This window comes from Oncorhynchus keta, chromosome 9, assembly GCF_023373465.1.
Source record: "Oncorhynchus keta strain PuntledgeMale-10-30-2019 chromosome 9, Oket_V2, whole genome shotgun sequence".
Lineage (NCBI taxonomy): Eukaryota > Metazoa > Chordata > Actinopteri > Salmoniformes > Salmonidae > Oncorhynchus > Oncorhynchus keta.
The window spans coordinates 1017642-1042883 of NC_068429.1; the positions used below are offsets into that span (position 1 = coordinate 1017642).

Genomic DNA, 25242 nt, shown 5'->3' on the forward strand with positions numbered 1-25242 from the left:
GCACCCTCTGCCTAATCTAAAAACCCCAGAGCTAAGTTTCAGGTTGGGTCAACCATAAGTTAACAACCTTATGTGTTTACACAGTCTACAACCCATTTGTTCCTGCCCAGTTGGAATGGTGTTCATTAACATTATATTCCTCCTTGTCCTGTCACACAATTTCTTCTCATGAACTCATTGTTAATCAGATATAATATAACAGAGTATAAGTTTACTTAGTTCCATTTAAAATGATTTGTTCAGTCATATTAATCATAATTTCCTAACACAGATGCACAATAGAGATCATCCTGTCGGGCTGTTGCCTGGTACGGCAACTGCTCCACCCACAACCTTAAGGCTCTGCACAAAGCATCACCGAGGGCAAACTACCTGCCCTCCAGGACACCTACACCACCCGATGTCATAGGAAGTACAAGTACTTGTCCTCCTTTGTCATGCTGCTAAAAATCTTACAAAAACCCACCACATCTTGGCAGTGGTTCCCTGAACAGTCCATGATCTTCCTCTGGACACAGTCATGTAGTGAATGAAGTATTACATCAAGGACTGCGTGCTAAGCCTGGCTACATGCTGTATTGCCATTAGCCTTTAGTGAGAACAGAAATGGGAATATTAACGACATTACTTCCTGTTTCAATGCCGTGTCTGTGGTAATGAACTTGAACGGTGCATCCGTCTCCTGCTGGTCATTCTACATCCACTAACCGGACAGTTGTCCCTATATTTAAACCCTCTTTCAAGACCACCACCAGTGATGTTTCATTGTCCGTCTATGTGCCTCACACTAAGCTAACCCCCGTAACAGGTTTATGACCACAACCTTTCATAATGCGGCCAGGAAACGGATCTACATGGCTGTGATGTTCAGCTACACGTAATGGATCTACATGGCTGTGATGTTCAGCTACACGTAATGGATCTACATGGCTGTGATGTTCAGCTACACGTAATGGATCTACATGGCTGTGATGTTCAGCTACACGTAACGGATCTACATGGCTGTGATGTTCAGCTACACCTAATGGATCTACATGGCTGTGATGTTCAGCTACACCTAATGGATCTACATGGCTGTGATGTTCAGCTACACGTAACGGATCTACATGGCTGTGATGTTCAGCTACACGTAACGGATCTACATGGCTGTGATGTTCAGCTACACGTAACGGATCTACATGGCTGTGATGTTCAGCTACACCTAACGGATCTACATGGCTGTGATGTTCAGCTACACGTAACGGATCTACATGGCTGTGATGTTCAGCTACACCTAATGGATCTACATGGCTGTGATGTTCAGCTACACGTAATGGATCTACATGGCTGTGATGTTCAGCTACACGTAATGGATCTACATGGCTGTGATGTTCAGCTACACGTAATGGATCTACATGGCTGTGATGTTCAGCTACACGTAATGGATCTACATGGCTGTGATGTTCAGCTACACGTAATGGATCTACATGGCTGTGATGTTCAGCTACACGTAATGGATCTACATGGCTGTGATGTTCAGCTACACGTAATGGATCTACATGGCTGTGATGTTCAGCTACACGTAATGGATCTACATGGCTGTGATGTTCAGCTACACGTAATGGATCTACATGGCTGTGATGTTCAGCTACACGTAATGGATCTACATGGCTGTGATGTTCAGCTACACATAATGGATCTACATGGCTGTGATGTTCAGCTACACCTAATGGATCTACATGGCTGTGATGTTCAGCTACACCTAATGGATCTACATGGCTGTGATGTTCAGCTACACGTGATGTCTGAGAAAATAAAACACCTCGAGGTTTAACATCCTAGACTTTATTTCAGAGCAGAAGAGAAAAGGCAACATTTACAGATGTTGAGATGTCCCATCAGCAGACGAGATCAATTCCTGAAAAAAAAAAAAAGGTTTTAATTGAAAATACTATCATATTCATGGTGGGGGTGGGGAACAAAGCATGGAAATGCTGTGGCAGACCAAAACGCTCTGGTTTTAAAGCTCTTAGCTAAACCCTAACCTATAAAATACCTTTACACTAACTCTAAGGTACCTGGTCAGGATCATACAGATCGTTGTTGAAAGACACAGCATAGACTGTCTGTTCATCCATATTGGTCATCAGAGTCTCCTTGTCTGTGGACTGGCCCCGAGCTGCAGCTCTTGCCCTGCTAAACACAGAGTAGGGTATATATGTTTATGGTAGTATGATATACAGGTATATAATAGGGTATACAATGTAGGTATAGAGCAGCAGGGTAAACAGTAGTAGGGTAAATAGCCGTTAAGTATGTAGTAGTAGGGTTAGGAGCAGGGCTTCATGAAGTTGGCCTGTGGGTGAGGTTTATGACCCCCCCATAAATTCCTTTCTCCCTTCCATCTCTCTGACTCTGCAGAGGGTTTAGAGCAGTAGGGTATATAGTATACACTAGCAGGGCTTACAGTAGTAGGGTTTAGAGCAGTAGGGTATAGAGGGATTACAGTAGTAGGGTTTAGAGCAGTAGGATATATAGTATACAGTAGTAGGGTATAGAGGGATTACAGTAGTAGGGTATAGAGGGATTACAGTAGTAGGGATTAGAGCAGTAGGGTATATAGTAAACAGTAGCAGGGTATAGAGGGATTACAGTAGTAGGGTTTAGAGCAGTAGGGTATATAGTATACAGTATGTGGAATTTCATCTTCTTGTGTTTGAACCAATCAGTTGTGGTAGGAGCTCTCATGAGGACCCCCACAGGAAAGGAAGACCCAGAGTCACCTCTGCTACAGAGGATAAGTGCATTAGAGTTACCAGCCTCAGAAATTGCAGCCCAAATAAATGCTGAACAGAGTTCAATAGCACCCCCCCACCATACCTCCATGCTTTACAGTGGGAAATACACATGGGGAGATCTGTTCAACCACACAGCGTTGGAACCAAACATCTCAAATGTTGACTCCATACAAAAGGACAAATTCCCACCGGTCTAATATCCATTGCTCGTGTTTCTTATAAGCAAGTGTTTTCTTATTGGCATCTTTTAGTAGTGGTTTCTTTGCAGCAATTTGGCCATGAAGGCCTGATTCAGTCTCCTCTGAACAGTTGATGTTGAGATGTGTCTGTTACTTTAACTCTGAAGCATTTATTTGGGCTGCAATTTCTGAGGCTGGAAACTAATGCACTTATCCTCTGCAGTAGAGGTAACTCTGGGTCTTCCACTCCTGTGGTGGTCCTCATGAGAGCCAGTTTCATCATAGCACTTGGTTTTTGCGACTGCACTTGAAGAAACTTTCAAAGTTCTACAGTTTCCATATTGACTGACCTTGATGTCTTAAAGTAAACGGACTGTGGTTTCCCTTTACTTATTTGAGCTGTTGGGTTCTGAGAATTAAATGTTACGTATTGATGTCACTGAAGGAGTGCTAAGGTTGAGGGTCTACAACAGAAGTGAAGGGTTATAGGAGGAAGGTACATAGTGGGGACAACTAAGCTGGGAATGTGTTGAGTGCAGGGAAGTGATTACAAAAGGGGAGACTGGTGGAGATCCTAGAAACTAACAATGCCACTGAGGGAGAGACATTTACATTTAAGTCATTTAGCAGACGCTCTTATCCAGAGCGACTTACAAATTGGTGCATTCACCTTATGACATCCAGTGGAACAGCCACTTTACAATAGTGCATCTAAATCTTTTAAGGGGGGGGGGTGAGAAGGATTACTTTATCCTATCCTAGGAGAGAGGGTAATGTATAACATTTACATTATGTCAGGATATGTTACTGTTAAACATCAGGGATCCTCTGAGAGAAGAGACAGTCTGGTATCAATAACCATGACAGCCTTCAGTTGGGGAGGAGTGAGCACTTTGGGGTAGAGTTCATGTCAGATGAAGTGAGGAAGAACAGATATCACTAAGGTTCTTCCTAGCAACAGGGATGCATTGGCTATTCGGTTGTGTAGGAGACTTAGCCTAGGAGAAAGGGTTATATCAGTGTTTGTGTGAAATGTTTATTTGTCTGAATTACAGCTGTAACGACCCTTTGGGAAGAATTAAACTTGGTTAAGCTTCTCTAGTATCCGTGAGTTATTTACTCTGAGAAATACGACCCTAACAGAACCATTCTTGCCATAACAGACTTGGTATTTTACCAAATAGGGCTATCTTGATCACGGGAATAGTTGGGAACAGATTTCTTGAATTAGAATCACTTGGAGCTGATTTGTGTTTTTACAGTATAAAGAAATACAAAAAGCACATCTAATTATATTTTTTTTTCTAGAAAACTTGGGGGGCGAAATAAAACCACCCTCAGGCCAAATCTGGCCGTGGGTCGCCAGTTGGGGAACCCTGGTCTACAGGTTATATGAATGGTATGCAGTTGGCCTATAAGTTAGAGAGGTGGACTGTAGAAAACTTTAGGTTTGCTCATTCAAAGTCCTAGGTATGACAGAGGTAAACTAGAAGACTGCGAATACATTACTGACATTGGGGTCTTGAGAAAGACACTTCATTCCACTAGTGTGTGTGTGTGTGTGTGTGTGTGTGTGTGTGTGTGTGTGTCTTAGGGGTTGGAAAATACTGAACACATTGATTTTATTTGAGACTACCTCTTCCTGATGATGACAGCAGCGATGAGGACTCCACCAATGAGGCTGAGGATGCCCAAAGTGAGGGGGGCATTACTGACCCCTGGACCCTCACCCTCTTCACAGAACACACCATGGTATCCCAGAACACACTGGCAGGTGGTTTCTCCACCCCTTGCCACACATTTCCCATGTCCATTACACTGCTGGGCATCACATGACTCAGAGTCCAGCTTCTGCACATCTACCCCCCCGGGGGTGGTCCTCCCAGACCAGTCCTGGCTAGGGGGGACTGTGTTCCCAGCATGCCCCGGGGAAGGTTTACTATGGCTGACATCTTGGGGCTTCACTCCAGACCAGCCTGTAGGTTACAGAGAAATCCTTGGTTATAATAAGAGAACAGGGTGTTAGAGAACCAGTGTTACACTTACTGTTTTCACATTGGATTTACAGTAATTTACTAATAGAAAATATTGGCTAATGATTATGCAACTCTAACAGGCCCATTTTTGCATGCATTTTCTAGCACGCTGGGAATGAATGGTAGTAGCGGTCTGTAGGTGGGCGGACATTTTAAAATCCATTGATAATACACACCATCAAAAATAAATATATTTTTCTTGAATTTAGCCAGGTCATAAGGAACAATTAATCAAATATATTTTCAAAAGAAAGGAAGTTGAGTTTAATTAGCTCTATTTTACAGGTCAATGTAGTCATGGCTGTGCATGTCACTGCAAAAACGTCGATAGACCAACTGTAAACCAGCCTTGAGCCGTAGGCAGAACTTTACAGAAATAAAGGTCATAAGGTGGAAATAAATGTTTTGGTTTTCATAACGGCAATACCATTCAGATAAAGACAAGGAAATAAGTTGCCAGAAAAACATCCTTGTATGAAAGGGATGTCAGTAGGGCTAAATAATCACAACCTGTATTAAAATCTGTCTAAAAGTACAGCAAACGTGCACTAATCAATCAGCAGTTTCATTCTATATACTAGGTTACCAGTGAACATTCCTACACTGGACATTTCCTACACTGTCACTGATAATAACCCCCCCCATGTCATTACATTAAGATTTAAAGGGGGTTTCATATCAATTTTATATAAAAATCACCAGTTGATTTAAAACCTATTTAACCCTTTATCATGGTTTGTGTGTTGATAGATTTGTCCAAAATATTATGACTTAACTTTACTTTGTCTTTGCATTTATGGCAGTGTAAGTAGTCATTTCATATAGTCAGGGTTGGTGAGTAATGGATTACATGTCAGGGATTACAAAAAACAGTAACTAAGCCATTACCAGCCAAAATATTGTTATCTGATTAGATACTTTTGAAACGCTGGAATTAGAATCTTTGACACTTATTCAATGCTGATTTGAATGGCATTGGGAACAGGACCCACCTGAGCGAGTCGGACCGCAAGTCAGAGACCACTATGATGACACACCAAATGTGTTTGATGGATCGCGGGAAAAGTGCGGGAATAGGCTTTTGTAGGCTACAGTCAAAGGTGGTTCTTCCAATGGTGCGACTGCTGTCGGCATCCAATGATTATCCAACTTGAATAAATGATTGGAAGTAAGGATGACAGCAGTGGTGTCGTCTATGGCAAAACGGATTTCACATATTTTTGATAACTACACAGCGCATAGATGTGAATCATACTGTGGTTCTCTCATTTAGCTAATTGCACTTTACGGCTTGTGGTTGTTGTGGATGGCTGTTCAAATTTTAAAAAGTGTATTTGAACCATTTAATGGTTGAATTCAAGAAGTTTAAGATGCCCATCAATCGTTGTTTTTTTAAACCAGTGGCCAGCCACTATCGCAACAGCTGCATAGTGCAGATCCCAGCCTATTATGGAATAAAAGTAGGGATTTTATTGCTCAAACCTAATTCATGCTGATAAAATAAAACATTTGATTTATTCTTTGTTTAACTAGGTAAGTCAGTTAAGAACAATATCTTATTCACAATGACGGCCTAGGAACAGTGGGTTAACTGCATTGTTCAAGAGCAGGACATTTTTTACCGAGTCAGTATGGGGAATCGATCTAGCAACATTTCGGTAGTTCAAGACTAACCACAAGGCTACCTGCCTTATAAGCCTAATGGACAAATGCTCAAACTCAGTTTTGATAGACTTAAAGGGGCAATGTGTAGTTGCCCCACACATCTCCAATGATTCTTGAACAATATAACTTATACATGCCTCATGACCTTAGTTCAACTGTCACTATGAGAACACAAAAAAATAAGCTTGTTTTTCTAATGTTTGTAAACATTCTTGTAAACACTGTTTAGCCTCATCTCATGGTTAAAATGATTTTGATATCATGGATGGTCAGTCCTTGCATCCACACCTCTATTAATCACATAGTAACCCACGATATGCAACTGCTCAGAGAAGTCAGGAACCAATAAACACAGCAAGCATAGGCTTTTTCAAACAGAAATTTGCATGGCACTAATGTCCATGGAGAACAAGAGCACCTCCTCCCTGCTGCCCACTCCACTGAGGCTATGCGACACGGTCACCACCGATAAATCTAAGATAATTGAATATTTCATGAAGATTTTTTTTTACGGCTGGCCCCGCTTTCCTCCTGGCTACCCCAACCAACAGCTCTTCACCCCTAGCAGCAACTTACCCGAGCCTCTGCAGCTTCGCCGTCACCCAAATCCAGATCGCAGATGTTCTGAAATAGCTGCTAAACCAGGACCCGTACAAATCAGCTGGGCTCGAAAATCTGGACCCTCCCTTCTCCCTGCCAAACATTATCCACCGCCATTGTTGCAACCCCTATTACCAGTCTGTTCAACCTCTCGTTTCTTCCGAGATCCCTAAAGATTGAAAAGCTGGTGCGGTCATCCACCTCTTCAAAGGGGGCGACACCCTAGACCCAAACTGTTAGACCTACATCCATCCTGCCCTGCCTTTCTAAAGTCTTCGAAAGCCAAGTTAACCTCTAGTAACACCCCATCCCGTGAACGGGACCGTTGTCATCTGACACTAATTAGCATAACGCAACGGACATAAATATTCCTAGAAAATATTCCTATTCATGAAAATCACAAATGAAATAATGAGACACAGCGTAGCCTTTTGTTAATCACCCTGTAATCTCCGATTTTCAAAATATGCTTTACAGCCAAAGCTAGACAAGCATTTGTGTAAGTTTATCGATAGCCTAGCATAGCATTTTGTCCAGCTAGCAGCAGGTAACTTGGTCAGAAATCAGAAAAGCAATCAAATTAAATAGTTTACCTTCGGATGTTTTCACTCACGAGACTCCCAGTTAGATAGCAAATGTTCCTTTTTACAAAAATATATTTTTTTTAGGCGAAAAAGCTCTGTTCTTCACGTTTGGCTGAGAAATCGCCTGAAAATTGCAGTCACGAAAAATATTCAAAATTAGCTCCATAATATCGACAGAAACATGGCAAACATTGTTTATTATCAATCCTCAAGGTGTTTTTAAAATATCCATTTGATAATATATCCATTGGGACAATTAGTTTTTCAGTAGAACCGATTGGAGTAATGGCTACCTCTGTATTTTACGCAAGACCCTCTCTGGGAGCATCAGGCGACCACTTGCGCAATGTAGTATTAGCATGGGTATTCTTGGGTATTCTATGGGTATTCTTCAACATAAATGCGTAAAACGACGTCACAATGCTGTAGACACCTTTGGGAATACGGAGAAAGAGTAATCTGGTTGATAGCCCATTCACTGCTCAATAGGGACGCATTGGAACGCAGTGCTTTCAAAACATGAGGCACTTCCGGATTGGATCTTTTTCGCCTGCAACATCAGTTCTGTTATACTCTGACAATATTTTTACAGTTTTGGAAACTTGTGTTTTCTATCCTAAGCTGTCAATTATATGCATATTCTAGCATGTCCTGACAAAATATCCCGTTTACTGCGGGAACTCAGCGGGTTCGGACCTAGAATACGTGGACAACGACAAATACCTAGGTGTCTGGCTAGACTAAACTACTTCGACTCATATCAAACATCTCCAATCCAAAATCAAATCTAGAATCGGCTTTCTATTTCGCATTAAAGCCTCCTTCACTCACGCCGCCAAACATACCCTAGTAAGACTGACTATCCTACCGATCCTCGACTTCGGCAATGTCATCTACAAAATAGCTTCCAATACTCTACTCAGCAAATTGGATGCAGTTTATCACAGTGCCATGCGTTTTGTTACCAAAGTGCCTTAAACCACCCACCCACCATCGTGACCTGTATTCTTTAGTCGGCTGGCCCTCACTACATATTTGTCGCCGGACCAACTGGCTCCAGGTCATCTACAAGGCCATGCTAGTTAAAGCTCCATCTCATCTCAGCTCACTGGTCACACCCACCCATAGCACACCCTCCAGCAGGCATCTTACTGGGCATCCCCAAAACCAACACCTTTGAGCACCTTTCCTTCCAGTTCTCTGCTGCCAGGGACGGGAATGAATTGAAAAAAATCGCTGAAGCTGGAGACTTACTTTTACCTCACTAACTTTAAACATTAGTTATCCGAGCAGCTGTACATAGTCTCCAGATTGCTGCAGCTGTACATAGTCCATCTGTAAAAAGCCGACCCACTCTACCTACCTCAACCATATTGTTTTTATTTACTTTGCTGCTCTTTTGCACACCAGTATCACTACTTACTCACCATCTGCTCATCTATCACTCCAACATTAATCTGCTAAATTGTTGTTACTTTCCTATTATGGCCTATGTATTGCCTTACCTCATGCTATTTGCACACTGTATATATACACTATTTTTTCCTATTGTGTTATTGACGGTACTCTTGTTTATTACATGTAACTGTTTGTCGCACTGCTTTGCTTTAGTCGGGTCGCAGCTGTAAATGAAAACTTGTTCTCAACTAACTTACCTGGTGAAATAAAATATATATTTTTTTATCTGAACGTAGGTACATTTCTCCAGCCCCATCCTTCAGCTTATTACCAAAACAGAGGCAGGGTGTCCATTTTGTTATCGTTTCAGCTGTGGATTTGTCCTTTAACCTCTTCAAGCTTGGGGGCACTTTTTATGATTGAAAAAATAACGTTACCAAAGTTAAACAGCCTATTTCTCAGGACCAGATGCTGAAATATGCATATAATTGACAGATTAGGATAGAAAACACTAAAGTTTCCAAAACTGTAAAAATGTTGTCTGAGTTAAACAGAACTGATATTGCAGGCTAAAACCTGAGGAAAATCCAATCAGGAAGTGCGCCTGTTTTTGAAACCTCTGTTCTCATACATCCCTATTGCCCATTTAAAGGGACATCAACCAGATTCCCTTTTCTATGGATTCCCTAAGGTGTCAGTCTTTAGACACAGTTTAAGGCTTTTATTTTGAAGAATGAGCGTGAACTAACACATGGGGGCTCTCAGTGAGTTGTATCCTAATCTGGCCGTGCTGCTGCTCCAGTTTCAACTGTTCTGCCTTATCATTATTTGACCAAGCTGGTCATTTATGAACATTTGAACATCTTGGCCATGTTCTGTTATAATCTCCACCCGGCACAGCCAGAAGAGGACTGGCCACCCCACATAGCCTGGTTCCTCTCTAGGTTTCTTCCTAGGTTTTGGCCTTTCTAGGGAGTTTTTCCTAGCCACCGTGCTTCTACACCTGCATTGCTTGCTGTTTTAGGCTGGGTTTCTGTACAGCACTTTGAGATATCAGCTGATGTACGAAGGGCTATATAAATACATTTGATTTGAGCGCAAAAGAGAAAGGCGGCCATTGTTACTCCCGGTCCTAGTGAAAAGCCAACTGTCCCGGTTGATATATTATGGAATAGATTATAAAAAACGTTTGACATGTTTCTGTGGACATTATGGATATAATTTGGAATTTGTGTCTACGTTGTCGTGACCGTTCTTTCCGGTGGATTCCTGGGCATAACGCACCAAACCACCGGAGGTATTTGGATATAAAAAGATCTTTATGGAACAAAAGGAACATTTGTCTAACTGGAAGTCTCGTGAGTGAAAACATCCGAAGATCAATGGTAAACGATTAATTTGATTGCTTTTCTGATTCGTGACCAAGTTACCTGATGCTAAGTGTACTTATTGTTTTGTCGAGCGATCGATAAACTTAAACGCTTGTATTGCTTTCGCTGTAAAGCATAATTTCAAAATCTGAGACAGGTGGATTAACAAAAGGCTAAGCTGTGTTTTGCAATATTGCAAAAGGACACAATGTCTACTGGGCATAATTGAGTAGGATAGAGTATTGTGCAATGCTCTTACTATTCTGGATCTAATGACAACAAATGACAGCCTAGTTGGCTTCTTCTCAACATGTTCTGGAAATGAAATGACATACCAGTGTTGTGTTAGAGACCACCTAAAGAGAGCAATTGAAAACAATCACCGGAGTGACACGGCGCAATGCACACTGACACGGCGCACTGACACGGCGCACTGACACGGCGCACTGACACGGCGCACTGACACGGCGCACTGACACGGCGCACTGACACGGCGCACTGACACGGCGCACTGACACGGTCACCAGTACGGTGTTTCTTCTGACACATTGGTGCTGCTGGCTTTCGGGTTAAGCAGGTGTTGTGTCAAGAAGAAGTGCGGCTTGGCTGGGTTGTGTCGGAGAACGCATGGCGCTCGAGTTCGTACGGGAGTTGCAGCGATGAGACAAGACTTAACTATCGATAAGTTAAACAAAGTTAGCTAGTTTTAGGTCACTAATAAAAACTGATGGTGAGATTCATGGTTTATTATGTGTGCCTGTGTTGGCCACATGGGCTACAGAAACATCAATGTCCACGTTATTCTCACATTTTAGAATGCAATAATTAGAAAATCAAGGTAAAAAAAAAGCATTATTCTTAGTGGTAATAGCCTACTTTGTCATACACTGTGGGTGGATGTTTTTTAAATATTAGGATATATATGTACAACTACTGTATATAAATGCTATTTTATAACATTGAGATCCTTGAACTGCAATTGAGTGCCTGAAAATCCTTGAATTTGACATGTATGAAGTTCAGATATGGGATAATTTGCATAAATGTCACTTTTATTCCTCCAAGTATACATGTGGAACTGCATACATCTATATTTGTTACAATGTCACACATCAGACAATTTATTTATTTTTATTATTATTACGTTTTCCTCTTGGGCCTCTATAACTATATCTATTGTTTTTATTTTTGTTGTTGTGTGATATGGATTAATCCCCTCTACCACACGGAACGGAACCCCACTAATCTACTGACGGAACGCAAGAGGTGGCTAACAGACCTCCATCCTATGCTAGCTTGCTACCGATGGCCTGGCTAGCTGTCTAAATCGCCGTGATCCCCAACCAACCTCTCCACTCACCGGACCCTTTGGATCACTCGACTAAGCATGCCTCTCCTTAATGTCAATATGTCTTGTCCATTGCTGTTCTGGCTAGTGTTTATTGGCTTATTTCACTGTAGAGCCTCTAGCCCTGCTCACTATACCTTATCCAACCTATTAGTTCCACCACCCACACATGCGATGACATCTCCTGGTTTCAATGATGTTTCTAGAGACAATATCTCTCAATACCTAGGTTTACCTCCACTGTATTCACATCCTACCATACCTTTGTCTGTACATTATACCTTGAAGCTATTTTATCGCCCCCAGAAACCTCCTTTTACTCTGTTCCAGACGTTCTAGACGACCAATTCTTATTGCTTTCAGCCGTCCCCTTATTCTCCTCCTATGTTCCTCTGGCGATGTAGAGGTGAATCCAGGCCCTGCAGTGCCTAGCTCCACTCCTATTCCACAGGCGCTCTCTTTTGATGACTTCTGTAACCGTAATAGCCTTGGTTTCATGCATGTTAACATTAGAAGCCTCCTCCCTAAGTTTGTTCTTTTCACTGCTTTAGCACACTCTGCCAACCCGGATGTTCTAGCTGCGTCTGAATCCTGGCTTAGGAAGACCACCAAAAATTCAGAAATTTTAAATTCCAAACTACAACATTTTCAGACAAGATAGAACTGCCAAAGGGGGCGGTGTTGCAATCTACTGCAAAGATAGCCTGCAGAGTTCTGTCCTACTATCCAGGTCTGTACCCAAACAATTTGAACTTCTACTTTTAAAAATCCACCTCTCTAAAAACAAGTCTCTCACCGTTGCCGCCTGCTATAGACCACCCTCTGACCCCCGCTGTGCTCTGGACACCATATGTGAACTTATTGCCACCCATCTATCTTCAGAGCTCGTGCTGCTAGGCGACCTAAACTGGAACATGCTTAACACCCCAGCCATCCTACAATCTAAACTTGATGCCCTCAATCTCACAAATTATCAATGAACCTACCAGGTACCTCCCCAAAGACAAACACAGGCACCCTCATAGATATCATCCTAACCAAATTCCCCTCTAAATACACCTCTGCTGTCTTCAACCAAGATCTCAGCAATCACTGCCTCATTGCCTGCATCCGTAGTGGGTCAGCTGTCAAACGACCTCCACTCACTGTAAAACGCTCCCTGAAACACTTCAGCGAGCAGGCCTTTCTAATCGACCTGGCCGGGGTATCCTGGAAGGATATTTATCTCATCCCGTCAGTAGAGGATGCCTGGATATTTTTTTTAAATGCCTTCCTAACCATCTTAAATAAACATGGACCAGGAACAGATATAACCCTTGGTTCTCCCCAGACCTGACTGAGAAAATGTAAGTTCGTTTTGACTTCACTCTACTTGAAAATCTATGACAATACCTGAAAAATGTTTGTCTGGCAATGACAAAAAACAATTTTACAGAGCTTGAAGAAATGTGAAAATAAAATATGCAAATATTATACAATCCAATGCTCTTTTAGACTTAGCCAGAAAGACAGTTTTAATCACTGCCAACGGTGCAACTACAAAGTTGACTCAGGGGTGTAAATAGTTATGCAAATGAAATCTGTATTTCATTTCCAATCAAATTTTCAAACATGTCTAATAACATTTTTCCACTTTATTATTATGGGGTATTGTGAAAGATGATAGAAGACATTTAATCCATGTTGAATTCAGGCTGTAACAAAATGTGGAATAAGTCAAGGGGTATGAATACTTTCTGAAGGCACTGAACATGCAGGAAAAAAAGCTTCAAATTGATGTTGAAAGTAAGATGAAGTGTTGTATTGTGCATGTAATTACAAAGCAGCAAACCAGAGCTGTAATTCTAACCAAACAAGTTGTCATATAGTGGTGTAGTGTCTCATTCCTGCTAATACTGAACACAACGGAGCTCACACACGATATGGGTGATTAATAGAACAGCTCCATTGTTATGAAGGCATAATGAGATCTTAAATACATTGTTACTATTGTTGGTTAGCTATCTATAATTTTCTCTCCATATTAGCATAGATCGGACATCAGTGAAAACACCAGAAAATAAGATGCAATGAGCAGCTTCTTGTCATTGTTACTAGCTATCTGAACCCATAACGCACACCTTTCGGCCACATCGATTCGAGCATCATTTTTGTGAAGTTTAAGCCAACCTGTACAGTCTATTTCTACCCGAGTCAGGGGGTATAATCTGTTCACTTTATTTCTATGGGTGAGTCAGGGGTATAGTCTATTCACTAATTCTATGCGAGGCAGGGCAGACGGGGTTGGGGTTACTCACATTTGATCTCGTCTGAATGGTCGAGGCAGTCGGTTTGGTGGTTACAGAACTTTGTGAGGGGGAGGCACCTGCTGCCGTCGCTACAGGCCCTGCTGCCCTCTGGACACTGGAGGGGGGGGAAGGGGCTACACGTTTTGGTGTCGACAGGTTGGTAACCACGTCCACATCGGCAGCTACGCCCCCCTGGGTAGGCCAGGCACAGCTGACTGCAGCCTCCGTTCCGCTCTGAGCAGCTGTTAGTTCCTGGGACAGAGAGGACAGAGTAGAGTTGGTTAGACCATTGGCAGAGCTAGATGTGACACTACTTACCCCCGAAAACACTACACGCAGAGGAAGTGTGCTTATTCAGTGTCTCTGCACAGTGACAGTTATACCGTCTCCCTAACTGCACAGTGACACCGTCTCCCTAACTGCACAGTGACACCGTCTCCCTAACTGCACAGTGACACCGTCTCCCTAACTGACACCGTTATACCGTCTCCCTAACTGACACCGTTATACCGTCTCCCTAACTGACACCGTTATACCGTCTCCCTAACTGACACCGTTATACCGTCTCCCTAACTGCAGTGACACCGTTATACCGTCTCCCTAACTGCACAGTGACACCGTTATACCGTCTCCCAACTGCACAGTGACACCGTTATACCATCACCGTACTGCAGAGTGACAGCATTATAACGTCACCTAACAGTGAACACATTCACTGGGCCGTGGTGGACACTCACCTTTCTGACTGGTTTTGCTGTAAACCCTCAGTGCCACTACATTGGTATTGACCTCAAACCACAGCTGCTTGGGCTGAAATCCATCACTGAACCAGATTCTAGTCACATCTATAACAGAGAGGCAGAGCCAGAATGTGTTATTAGAAATCAGGCATTCCCCAGTGTAGCTGTCTAGGCCCTTTACTTGTTTTAATCTTTACTAATGACATGCAGCCAGTGTACCATGTATGCAGTTTGCTTCAGTCACCGCTGTTCCATAAGGTGAATTATCTATTATTTTTATCCGATTCTACTGCTTGCATCAGTTACCTGATGTGGAATAGAGTTCCATGTAGTGCTGTATGCCTCCCATAGTCTGTTCTGGACTTGGAGATTGTGAAGAGACCACTTGTGGCATGTCTTGTGAGGTATGCATGGGTGTTTGAGCTGTGTGCCAGTAGTTCAAACAGACAGTTCGGTGCATTCAGTATGTCAATACCGCTCACAGAAACAATGTGATCAAGTCAATCTCTCCTCCGAGCCAGGTTAGATTTACATGCAGATTATTAATGTTAGCTCTGTGTACATCCAAGGGCCAGCCATACTGTTCTGAGCCAGATGTAATTTTCTTACAGCCCCATTTGTGGGACCTGACCACACGACTGAACAGTAGTCCAGGTGTGACAAAACACGGGCCTGTAGGACCTGTCTTGTTGACAGTGCTGTTAAGGCAGCAGAGCAACACTTTATTATGGGCAGATTTATTTACACAAAGCCAGTGGCATGTCGTTAGTATAGATTGAAGCTGCCTAGACAGCTGCCCTGGGGAATTCTTGATTCTACCTGAATTATCTTGAAGGCTTCCATTAAAGAACACCCTCTGTTCTGTTAGAAAGGTAACTCTTTATCCACAATATAGCAGGGCATAAGTGACAAGAAAATGTAAACTCTTGAAATACCTGGATTTCTGCATAAATTTGGCATACAATTTGATCTGAACTTCATCTAAGTCAACACAATATGCTAAAACAAACAATTATATATGTTGGTTTTTATTGAACAATGAAAACATTCACATTGCAGCGTGGGAAAAAAATGTGACCCGTTGGATATAATAACTGGTTAACCCTCCTTTGGCAGCAATAACCTCAAATGTTCTGTAGTTGCAGATCAGACCTGCACAACAGTCGAGGTATTTTGGACCATTCCTCTTTACAAAACTGTTTCAGTTCAGCAATATTCTTGGGATGTCTGGAGTGAACTGCTCTAATGAGGTCATGCCACAGCATCTCAATCAGGTTGAGGTCAGGACTGACTGGGCCTTTGATTTACAAATGTGTTTTGGTTTTTGTCCTGTTGCATCACCCAACTTGTTATGCTTCAATTGGCGGACAGATCGCCAATTCTCCTGCAAAAAGTCTCGATAAACTTGGAAATACATTTTTCCATTGATGATAGCAAGTTGCCAAGGCTCTGAGGCAGCTAAGCAGCCCCAAATCATGATGCTCCCTCCACCAAACTTTACAGTTGGGATCAGGTTGATGTTGGTGTGCTGTGCCTTATTTTTCACACTCTGTTCCTTCCAAACAACTCAACTTTAGTTTAATGTGTCCACAGAATATTTTTCCAGTAGCGCTGTGGAACATCCAGGTGCACTTTTTCAAACTTCAGACATGCAGCAATATTTTTTGGGACAGCAGTTGCTTCCTCCGTGGTGTCCTCCCATGAACACCTTTCTTGTTGAGTGTTTTACATATCGTAGACTCGTCAACAGAGATGTTAGTATGTTCCAGAGATTGTTTTAAGTCTTTAGCTGACACTCTAGGATTCTTCTTAACCTCATTGAGCATTCTGTGCTGTGCTCTTGCAGTCATCCTTGCAGGACGGCCACTACTACAGCAACAGTGTTAAACTTTCTCCATTTATAGACAATTTCTCTTACCGTGGACTGATGAACATCCAGCCTTTTAGATGTACTTTTGTAACCCTTTCCAGCTTTATGCAAGTCTACAATTCGTAATCTTAGATCTTGAGATTTATTTTGTTCGAGGCATGGTTCACATCAGGTAATGCCTCCTGTGAATAGAAAACTCAAATTTTGCGACCGTTTTTTTATTGGGCAAGCCAGCTCTAACCACACCTCCAATCTTGTCTCATCGATATGACTCCAAGTTAGCTGACATACTTTTTCCGACCTACACTGAATGTTTAAATGACGTATTCCAATATAGACAAGAAAAATACAATCATTTGTGTTAGTTTAAGCACACTATATTTGTCTATTGTTGTGATTTAGATGAATATCAGATCAATTTATGCAGAAATCTTGGGAATTTCACAGGCTTCACACTTTTCCTTGTCACTCTACATTTTTCCAGCAACAGACTGATCAATAATGTCAAAAGCTGCACTGAAGTCTAAAAAAATAGCCCCAACAATCTTTTAATCAATTTCTATCAGTCAATCAGTCATTTGTGTAAGTGCTGTGCTTGTTGAACATCCTTCCCTATAAGCATGCTGAAAGTCTTGTCAATTTGTTTACTGGTCAAACATTCTTTCCCAAAGTTAGGCGTAGAACTGTTTGATCTCGGGGGATGTACGGTGTGGATTAGTGATGCAGAGAACTGTGTTTGATCTAGGGTTTAGGGGTGTGAGGTGTACCATACCTTTATCCAGGCTGCTCCACAGGAGGACGTTCTCAGCCAGTGTGAAGGACATGAGGCCGGGATCTGCTTTAAACTGTTTATATCCAGAACCATCCAGAAGAATGGAGTCGATTACTCCAGCACCTGCAACAAGGGACAAGTTTTCACTGAGGACAGCAGGCCTGGGGAAATCAATTCATCCCAATGGAGGTATTCCACATTGCTTGTAAAGTGCCATAATCTAGGTGCGCCCAGTTAGTACAGGTTATAATATCTCCTGATGTCGGCCCAGTAGAGATTATAATCTCACCCAAAACAACCTAGTACAGGATAGTCTCACCTATGTCAGCCCAATACAGCCGAGTGCCCTTGCTGGAGAACAGAAGGGAGGTTGGCATAACAGCCTTCCTCCAGAGCAGCTTCTGACTACGTCCATCCATGAAGGCACAGGCCACCTGCGGCAGGCTCCTCACATTCACCTGGCCCAAAGCCGTGAAGCACAGGCGTCCTGAGGGGGGGTGCAGGGCGATGGAGGTGGTTCCCTGAAGGCCTAGTTGGAGTAGAGGTGCAGTGTGCTGCCCCCTGGTGGTGGTGACATGTAGGTCAGGCTGCTTCCTGCTGCTCCAGTACAAGTTTAGTGTGACCCAGTCCACAGCCATAGCCATCACTGTATCATCCTGGAGATTCAGGACTCTGATGTCTGGTGTCAGGCCTGAGCTACTCAGTTTCAGGAGATCGACTGAGCCCTGGGCAGCATCAGCCAGGTATAAATTCCTCTCCTGTACAGCCAAATCCAGCCCAGAGGCCTGGTGCGCCCACGGTAGAGACCATATATGGTGCTCAGGCAACCGCTTCAACCCCACACCATTATGGATGGTGCTAAGGTATATCTGAACAGAAAGACACAAGCAGACACATTAATCTAGAGTCATCTATAGGTGGAGGCTATCTGACCAAGTGTCAGGTTTAGGTAAAATCACTATACTGTCCTACATGACTAACTGCAGTTGGAGTCACATACCTGTGTAACGGCAGTAGGAGAGAGGAGCAAGAGGAAGGTGGTGTCTACAAGGGTGGAGCAGGTGAGGCCGTCCCCAGCCAGGAGAAGCCCTGCTGCACATCTACACACAGCTTTGGGTCCCGTAGACCCAGTTCTGGGGCCTGTAGACAGTCCTGGAGCCAAGAGACAGATGTGGGAACACTGGAGCTTCTCACAGGGGCTGGACACGTTGGACTGCCGGAGGGGGTGCATAATCTACACAGACAGCACGAGAGCGAGAGATCCTTTTTACTGACCATTATAAACACGGGAACATAAGCAACTTCATTCTTTTTGGTACACCTTTATTTAACCATGTAGGCCAGTTGAGACCAAAGTGTGATAAAAATCAAACAGTTACAGTCAATAACACAATAGAAAAATGTTCAGTGCAAATTTAGAAGAGTGTAGAAGATGAGGTAAGGCCATAAATAAGCCATAGAGGCAAAATAATTACAATTTAGCATTAACACTGGAGTGATGGATGTGCAGATTATGTGCAAGTAGAAATACTGGGGTGCAAACACACAAGAGGGTAAGATAGTCGGGTGTGCTATTTACAGATTGGCTATGACAGGTACAGTAACCTGCTCTGACAGCTGATGCTTAAAGTTATAAAGGAAGATATGACTCCAGCTTCAGTGATTTTTGCAATTCATTCCTATCATTGGCAGCAGAGAACTGGAAGGAAAAGAAAAGGAAGTGTTGGCTTTGGGGATGAAATATACCTGCTGGAGCGCATGCTACGGGTGGGTGATGGTATGGTGACCAGTGAGCTGAGATAAGGCAGGACTTCACCTAGCAGACTTCGATGACTTGGAGCCAGTGGGTTTGGTGATGAATATGTAGTGAGGGCTAGCCAACGAGAGCGTACAGGTCGCAGTGGTGGGTAGTATATGGGGCTTTGGTGACAAAACGGATGGCACTGATAAGACTGCATCCAGTTTGCTGAGTGTTGGGAGGCTATTTTATAGATGACATCCCCAAAGTCAAGGATCGGTAGGATAGTCAGTTTTAGAGGGTATGTTTGGCAGCATGAGTGTTGTGAATAAGAAAGCCAAATATAGATTTCATTTGGGATGAGAGATGCTTAGAGTCTAAGGAGAGTTTAGTCTGACCAGACACCTAGGTTTATGTAGTTGCCCACATATTGGGGCGGCAGGGTAGCCTAGTGGTTAGACTGTTGAACTAGTAACCGGAAGGTTTCAAGTTCAAACCCCCGAGCTGACAAGGTACAAATATGTCGTTCTGCCCCTGAACAGGCAGTTAATCCACTGTTCCTAGGCAGTCATTGAAAATAAGAATTTGTTCTTAACTGACTTGCCTAGTTAAATAAAGGTCAAATAAAGAAATAAATACAAATATTTTAAGTTGGAACCGTCCAGAGTAGTGATGCTAGTCGGGCGGGAGAGTGCGAGCAGAAATCATTTGAAGAGCATGCACTTAGTTTTACTTGCATTTACAAGCACTTGGAGGCCTCGAAAGGACTGTTGTACGGAATAAAGGTTTTAGCAGTGTCCAAAGGGCCAGATCTATACAGAATGGTGTCGTCTGCATAGAGGTGGATTAGAGAATCATCAGCAGCAAGAGCGACATTGATATTTACAGAGCAAGAAGTCGGCCCAAGAATTGAACCCTGTGGCACCCCCATAGACTGCCAGAGGTCCAGACAACAGGCCCTCCGATTTGACACACTGAACTATCTGAGAAGTACTTGTTGAACCAGTCGAGGCAGTCATTTGAGAAGCAAAGACTGTTGAGTCTGCCGATAAGAGTGTGGTGATTGACAGTGTCGAAAGCCTTGGCCAGGTCAATGAACACTGCACAGTACTCTATTTTATCGATGGCGGTTATGACATCGTTTAGGACCTTGAGCATGGCAGAGGTGCACCCATGACCAGATTGCATAGCGGAGAAGGAACGGTGGGATACAAAATGGTTGGTCATCTGTTTGTTAACATGCCTAAGATTTTAGGAAGTCAGGGCAGGAATGAAATAGGTCTATAACAGTTTGGGTCTAGAGTGTCTCCCCTTTGAAGAGGGGGATGAACGCAGCAGCTTTCCAATCTTCGGGTATTTCAGACGAGACTGAAGAGATTGAACAGGCTAGTAATAGGGGTTGCAACAAGTTTGGCTGATAATTTTAGAAAGGGAGGGTCCAGATTGTTTAGCCCAGCTGATTTGTACAGGTCCAGCAGCTCTTTCAGAACATCTGCTATTTTGGTAAAAGAGAAGCTGGGGAGGCTTGGGCAAGTAGCTGCGGAGCTGTTGGCCGGGACTGAGGTAGCCGGGAGGAAAGCATGGCCAGCCATAGAGAAATGCTTATTGAAATTCTCGATTGTGGATTTATTGGTGGTGACAGTGTTACCTAGCCTCAGTGCAGTGGGCACCTGGGAGGAAGCACTCTTGTTCTCCATGGACTTGTGTCCTAAAACCTTTGAGTTAGAGCTACAGGATGCAAATTTCTGCTTGAAAAAGCTGGCCTTTGCTTTCCTGACTAACTGTGTATTGGTTCCTGACTTCCCGGAACATTTGCATATTGCAGGGACTATTCAATGTTATTGCAGTCTGGCACAGGATGTTTTTGTTCTGGTTGAGGGCAGTCAGGTCTGGAGTGAACTAAGGGCTATAACTGTTCTCAGTTGTAAATTTTTTTGAAAGGGGCATATTTATTTAAGATGGTGAGAATTACTTTTAAGGAACGACCAGGCATCCTCGACTAACGGCATGAGGTCAATATCCATCCAGGATACCTGGGCCAGGTCGATTAGAAAAGCCTGCTCGCAGAAGTGTTTTAGGGAGTGTTTGACAGTGATGAGGGGACCCATTGCGGATGCAGAAAGTGAGACTGATCGCTGAGATCCTGATTGAAAACAGCAGAGGTATATTTGGAGGGCAAGTTGGTCAGGATAATATCTATGAGGGTGCCCATATTTACTGATTTATAGTTGTAACAGGTGGGATCCTTGATAAATTGTGTGAGATTGAGGGCATCTAGTTTAAATTGTAGGACTGCCGGGGTGTTAAGCATATCCCAGTTTAGGTCACCTAACATAACGAACTCTGAAGATAGATGAGGGGCAATCAATTCACATATGGTGTCCAGGGCACAGCTGGGAGATGAGGGGGGGTCTATAACAGGTGGCAACAGTGAGACTTATTTCTGGAGAGATTAATTTTTAAAATTAGAAACTCAAACTTTAGGCATAGACCTGGAAAGTATGACAGAACTTTGCAAGCTCTCTGCAGCAGACTGCAACTACTCCCCCTTTGGCAGTTCTATCTTTAAGGAAAATGTAGTTGGGGATGGAAACCTCCATTTTTGGTGGCCTTCCTACACCAGGATTCAGACATGGCAAGGAATTCAGAGTTGGCAGAGTGTGCTAAAACAGTGAGTAAAACAAACTTCGAGAGGAGGCTTCTTATATTAATATGCATGAAGCTTTTTCAGTTACAGAAGTCAACAAATTTGTTCCTGGGGACACACAGGGTCTTGGTTTACCTCCAAATCACCCGAGGATGAGTAGGTTGAGGGCACAGCTAAAGGCTAGCAAAATTGGTCGCCAAGTGTGTTGGGGACAGAGAATAAACTGAGAATTTCTGGGTGTGGTAGAATAGATTCAGGGCATAATGTACAGACAGGGGTATGGTGAGGTGCAGGTACAGTGCAGGTAAACCCAGGCATTTTGTGATAAGAGCTTGCATCTCTGGACATACTAGTTATGTGTGGGAGGTGGGACAAAGGAGGTATCTAAGGCATGTACAGTGGGACTAGGGACTCCACAGTAAACTAAAAATGATAACTTTCCTAAACATACAAGGCATATTGAGATTTGAGAGAGACAAAGCAAGGCATAAAGCAATCAAGTGTTGATTGGGAGAGCTAGCTAAGACAACAGCTAATCAGCCAAGACAACAGGTAAAATGGTGATTGGGCAGAGAGGGTCAGTTAACTACACAGGGCCTGATCCGAGGCTGTGGCCAACAGAAAAAAATGGAGTACTGTGATTAGTGAACAGTTCAGCAGGCATCAGCTATGTAGCCAAGTGATCATAGGGTCCAGTGAAAAGCAATATATAAAACAAAGGAAGCTGCTGGGTAGTTGTTAGTATCTAGCAAGTGGGAGACATGCGTTTGAAGTAAACAGGCCGGGGCTTGTAGAAGCAACTGCTCGAATGTCATGCAAAGGCCGGTTGGGGGCACAGCGGATGGAGTTAGACCAGTCGGCAGACCAGTCGTGGTGGAATGGCAGAGCTTCGTATCGACAAAAGGGTCAAGGCCAGTTTGCGAAAGAGACATTGTGGTTGTAGTAATTTCATTTGCTAGCCAGGAGATGCGCCTGGCACGCGGCTAACTGGTGCTAGCTTCGGGACAGGGGCGTTAGCTAGCAGCGATAGTCCAATGCCAAAGTCCAGAGATTACGGCAAGGACACGGTGGAGTAGTGGAATTCTAGCCGTGTTGGGGAAGAGTCCGGGAGGCATCAGCTGTGTAGCCGATGTGATCACTGAGCGGGCAGGGAGGTGGGCCTGGATCATAGCTAGCTTCGGAGCTGGGTCACTCGGTGGCAGCTAGCTAGCTGTGGTGTTCAGGAGTAATGGTCCAGGGCTTACTGCTGGTATCCGGTGTTGCAGTGGAGAAAACAGTCCAATGCTGGCAAGTATTATCCAGGCTAAAAGGAGCTGGAGTCTATGCCGAAGTTAAAGGCTGCTAGCAGTGGCTGACAAAGATACACTTAGAGTGCATTTGCCATTCTGGTACAATGCATTGTCTATTGTATAGGACAGGAGGCCAGAGTAAGGCCATGAGAGTATAGGACAGGAGGCCAGAGTAAGGCCATGAGAGTATAGGACAGGAGGCCAGAGTAAGGCCATGAGAGTATAGGACAGGAGGCCAGAGTAAGGCCATGAGAGTATAGGACAGGAGGCCAGAGTAAGGCCATGAGAGTATAGGACAGGAGGCCAGAGTAAGGCCATGAGAGTATAGGACAGGAGGCCAGAGTAAGGCCATGAGAGTATAGGACAGGAGGCCAGAGTAAGGCCATGAGTATAGGACAGCTGAACATTAAAAACAGACCACACGAAGAGAAGGCAACACATGGGGGCCTAGGACAACTGGACACACTAAAGATAGACACAGTCTGCTGATCCTAGATAAGAACACACACAAACACAACCTAAGTGCAGGGCCAAAGCATAGGCCTATAGTATAGAGGAATGTATAGTATTTTTAGGACAAAGCAAGGCTCTTGCCACCATTATAATCTGACGAAAAGCAGATATGGGCGTTATTGGGCGTGAACAAGCAGGAAGCCTGAACTAAAAAGATAATGGTAGGCAGAAGAATTAGGGGAAGTATGCTTATCTACATATGGGTTGGACCCATATGCTATGTGTATAAATACAGGAGCCGGGGCTCTGGGAAGCGGTGTGTGTTCCGCGGACCACTCCGGCTTGCTATACTTTGTATTAAAAGCCTATTTGATTTCACAAGTTCTTGCAAGTGTCATATTTGAACCGATTTTCCACAACACTAGTAGCTAATTAGCTGTTTAATTTTGATGGCTAGCTGCTGATGGAGGTTCTGGCTAAAATGTCTAAAAGTAGCAGATCCGTATCAAATTGGGTGAGGCGGGTTGCCGGAAGGTATATTTAATTTAAAAAATGGATAAGATTGAAAAGAAATTGAAATGTATACAAAGAAAGACAAATACACAGGAGATAATGTCAAACCACGTCTGCACTGCTACGCCATCTTGAATCTTTATGGGACAAAGCCTCAACTATCTCATCCTATAATATCCAAGGCCTGAGGTCATCTACCTTTGGCCTAAAGAGCAGGAACCTGGACTTTACCAAAATAATCAGAATTAGACATTGTTATCCACCAAAGAAACATTAAAGAGGAGATGGACCCACTGGTTGCCCTCTAGGGTAGAAAGCTGGTAGTCCCATCCAAACTTCCAGCTGTGAATCAGGGAAGGGACTAAGGGGGTATGCTATTTTGGTAGAGAGCGGACCTAACTCAATCTATTAAATTAATCAAAACAGGACATATGCCATTTGGCTAGAAGTAAAAGGAAATGATCTCAGCAGACAAAAATGTCCCCCTGTGTGCTACCTACACTGCTCAAAAAAATAAAGGGAACACTAAAATAACATAACATCCTAGTTCTGAATGAATGAAATAATCTTATTAAATACTTTTTTCTTTACATAGTTGAATGTGCTGACAACAAAATCACAAATATTCCATGGAAATCAAATTTATCAACGCATGGAGGTCTGGATTTGGAGTCACACTCAAAATTAAAGTGGATAACCACACTACAGGCTGATCCAACTATGATGTAATGTCCTTAAAACTAGTCAAAATGAGGCTCAGTAGTGTGTGGCTTCCACATGCCTGTATGACTTCCCTACAACGCCCAGGCATGCTCCTGATGAGGTGGCGGATGGTCTCCTGAGGGATCTCCTCCCAGAACTGGACTAAAGCATCCACCAACTCCTGAACAGTCTGTGGTGCAACGTGGCGTTGGTGGATGGAGCGAGACATGTCCCAGATGTGCTCAATAGGATTCAGGTCTGGGGAACGGGCGG

General features: G+C 43.4%; 1 protein-coding gene across 37 annotated transcripts in view; it reads right to left on the reverse strand.

The window, feature by feature from the left end:
* Positions 1 to 1804: 1804 nt before the first annotated feature.
* LOC118374032 (low-density lipoprotein receptor-related protein 1B-like) overlaps positions 1805 to 25242 on the reverse strand; it is a 117296-nt gene continuing 93858 nt past the window's right edge. For 36 of the 37 annotated variants that reach the window (XM_052524877.1, XM_052524873.1, XM_052524865.1 and 33 more), the window contains 8 exons: positions 18628 to 18861; positions 17947 to 18496; positions 17628 to 17750; positions 14983 to 15090; positions 14255 to 14497; positions 4593 to 4932; positions 2058 to 2175; positions 1805 to 1897 (listed from right to left, as the gene is read on the reverse strand). In XM_052524877.1, coding sequence (XP_052380837.1) covers positions 1856 to 1897; positions 2058 to 2175; positions 4593 to 4932; positions 14255 to 14497; positions 14983 to 15090; positions 17628 to 17750; positions 17947 to 18496; positions 18628 to 18861 — 1758 coding nt within the window. In that variant the 3' untranslated portion in view covers positions 1805 to 1855. The remainder of the gene's footprint in view (positions 1898 to 2057; positions 2176 to 4592; positions 4933 to 14254; positions 14498 to 14982; positions 15091 to 17627; positions 17751 to 17946; positions 18497 to 18627; positions 18862 to 25242) is intronic. The other variant, XM_052524845.1, reaches the window with a different exon arrangement.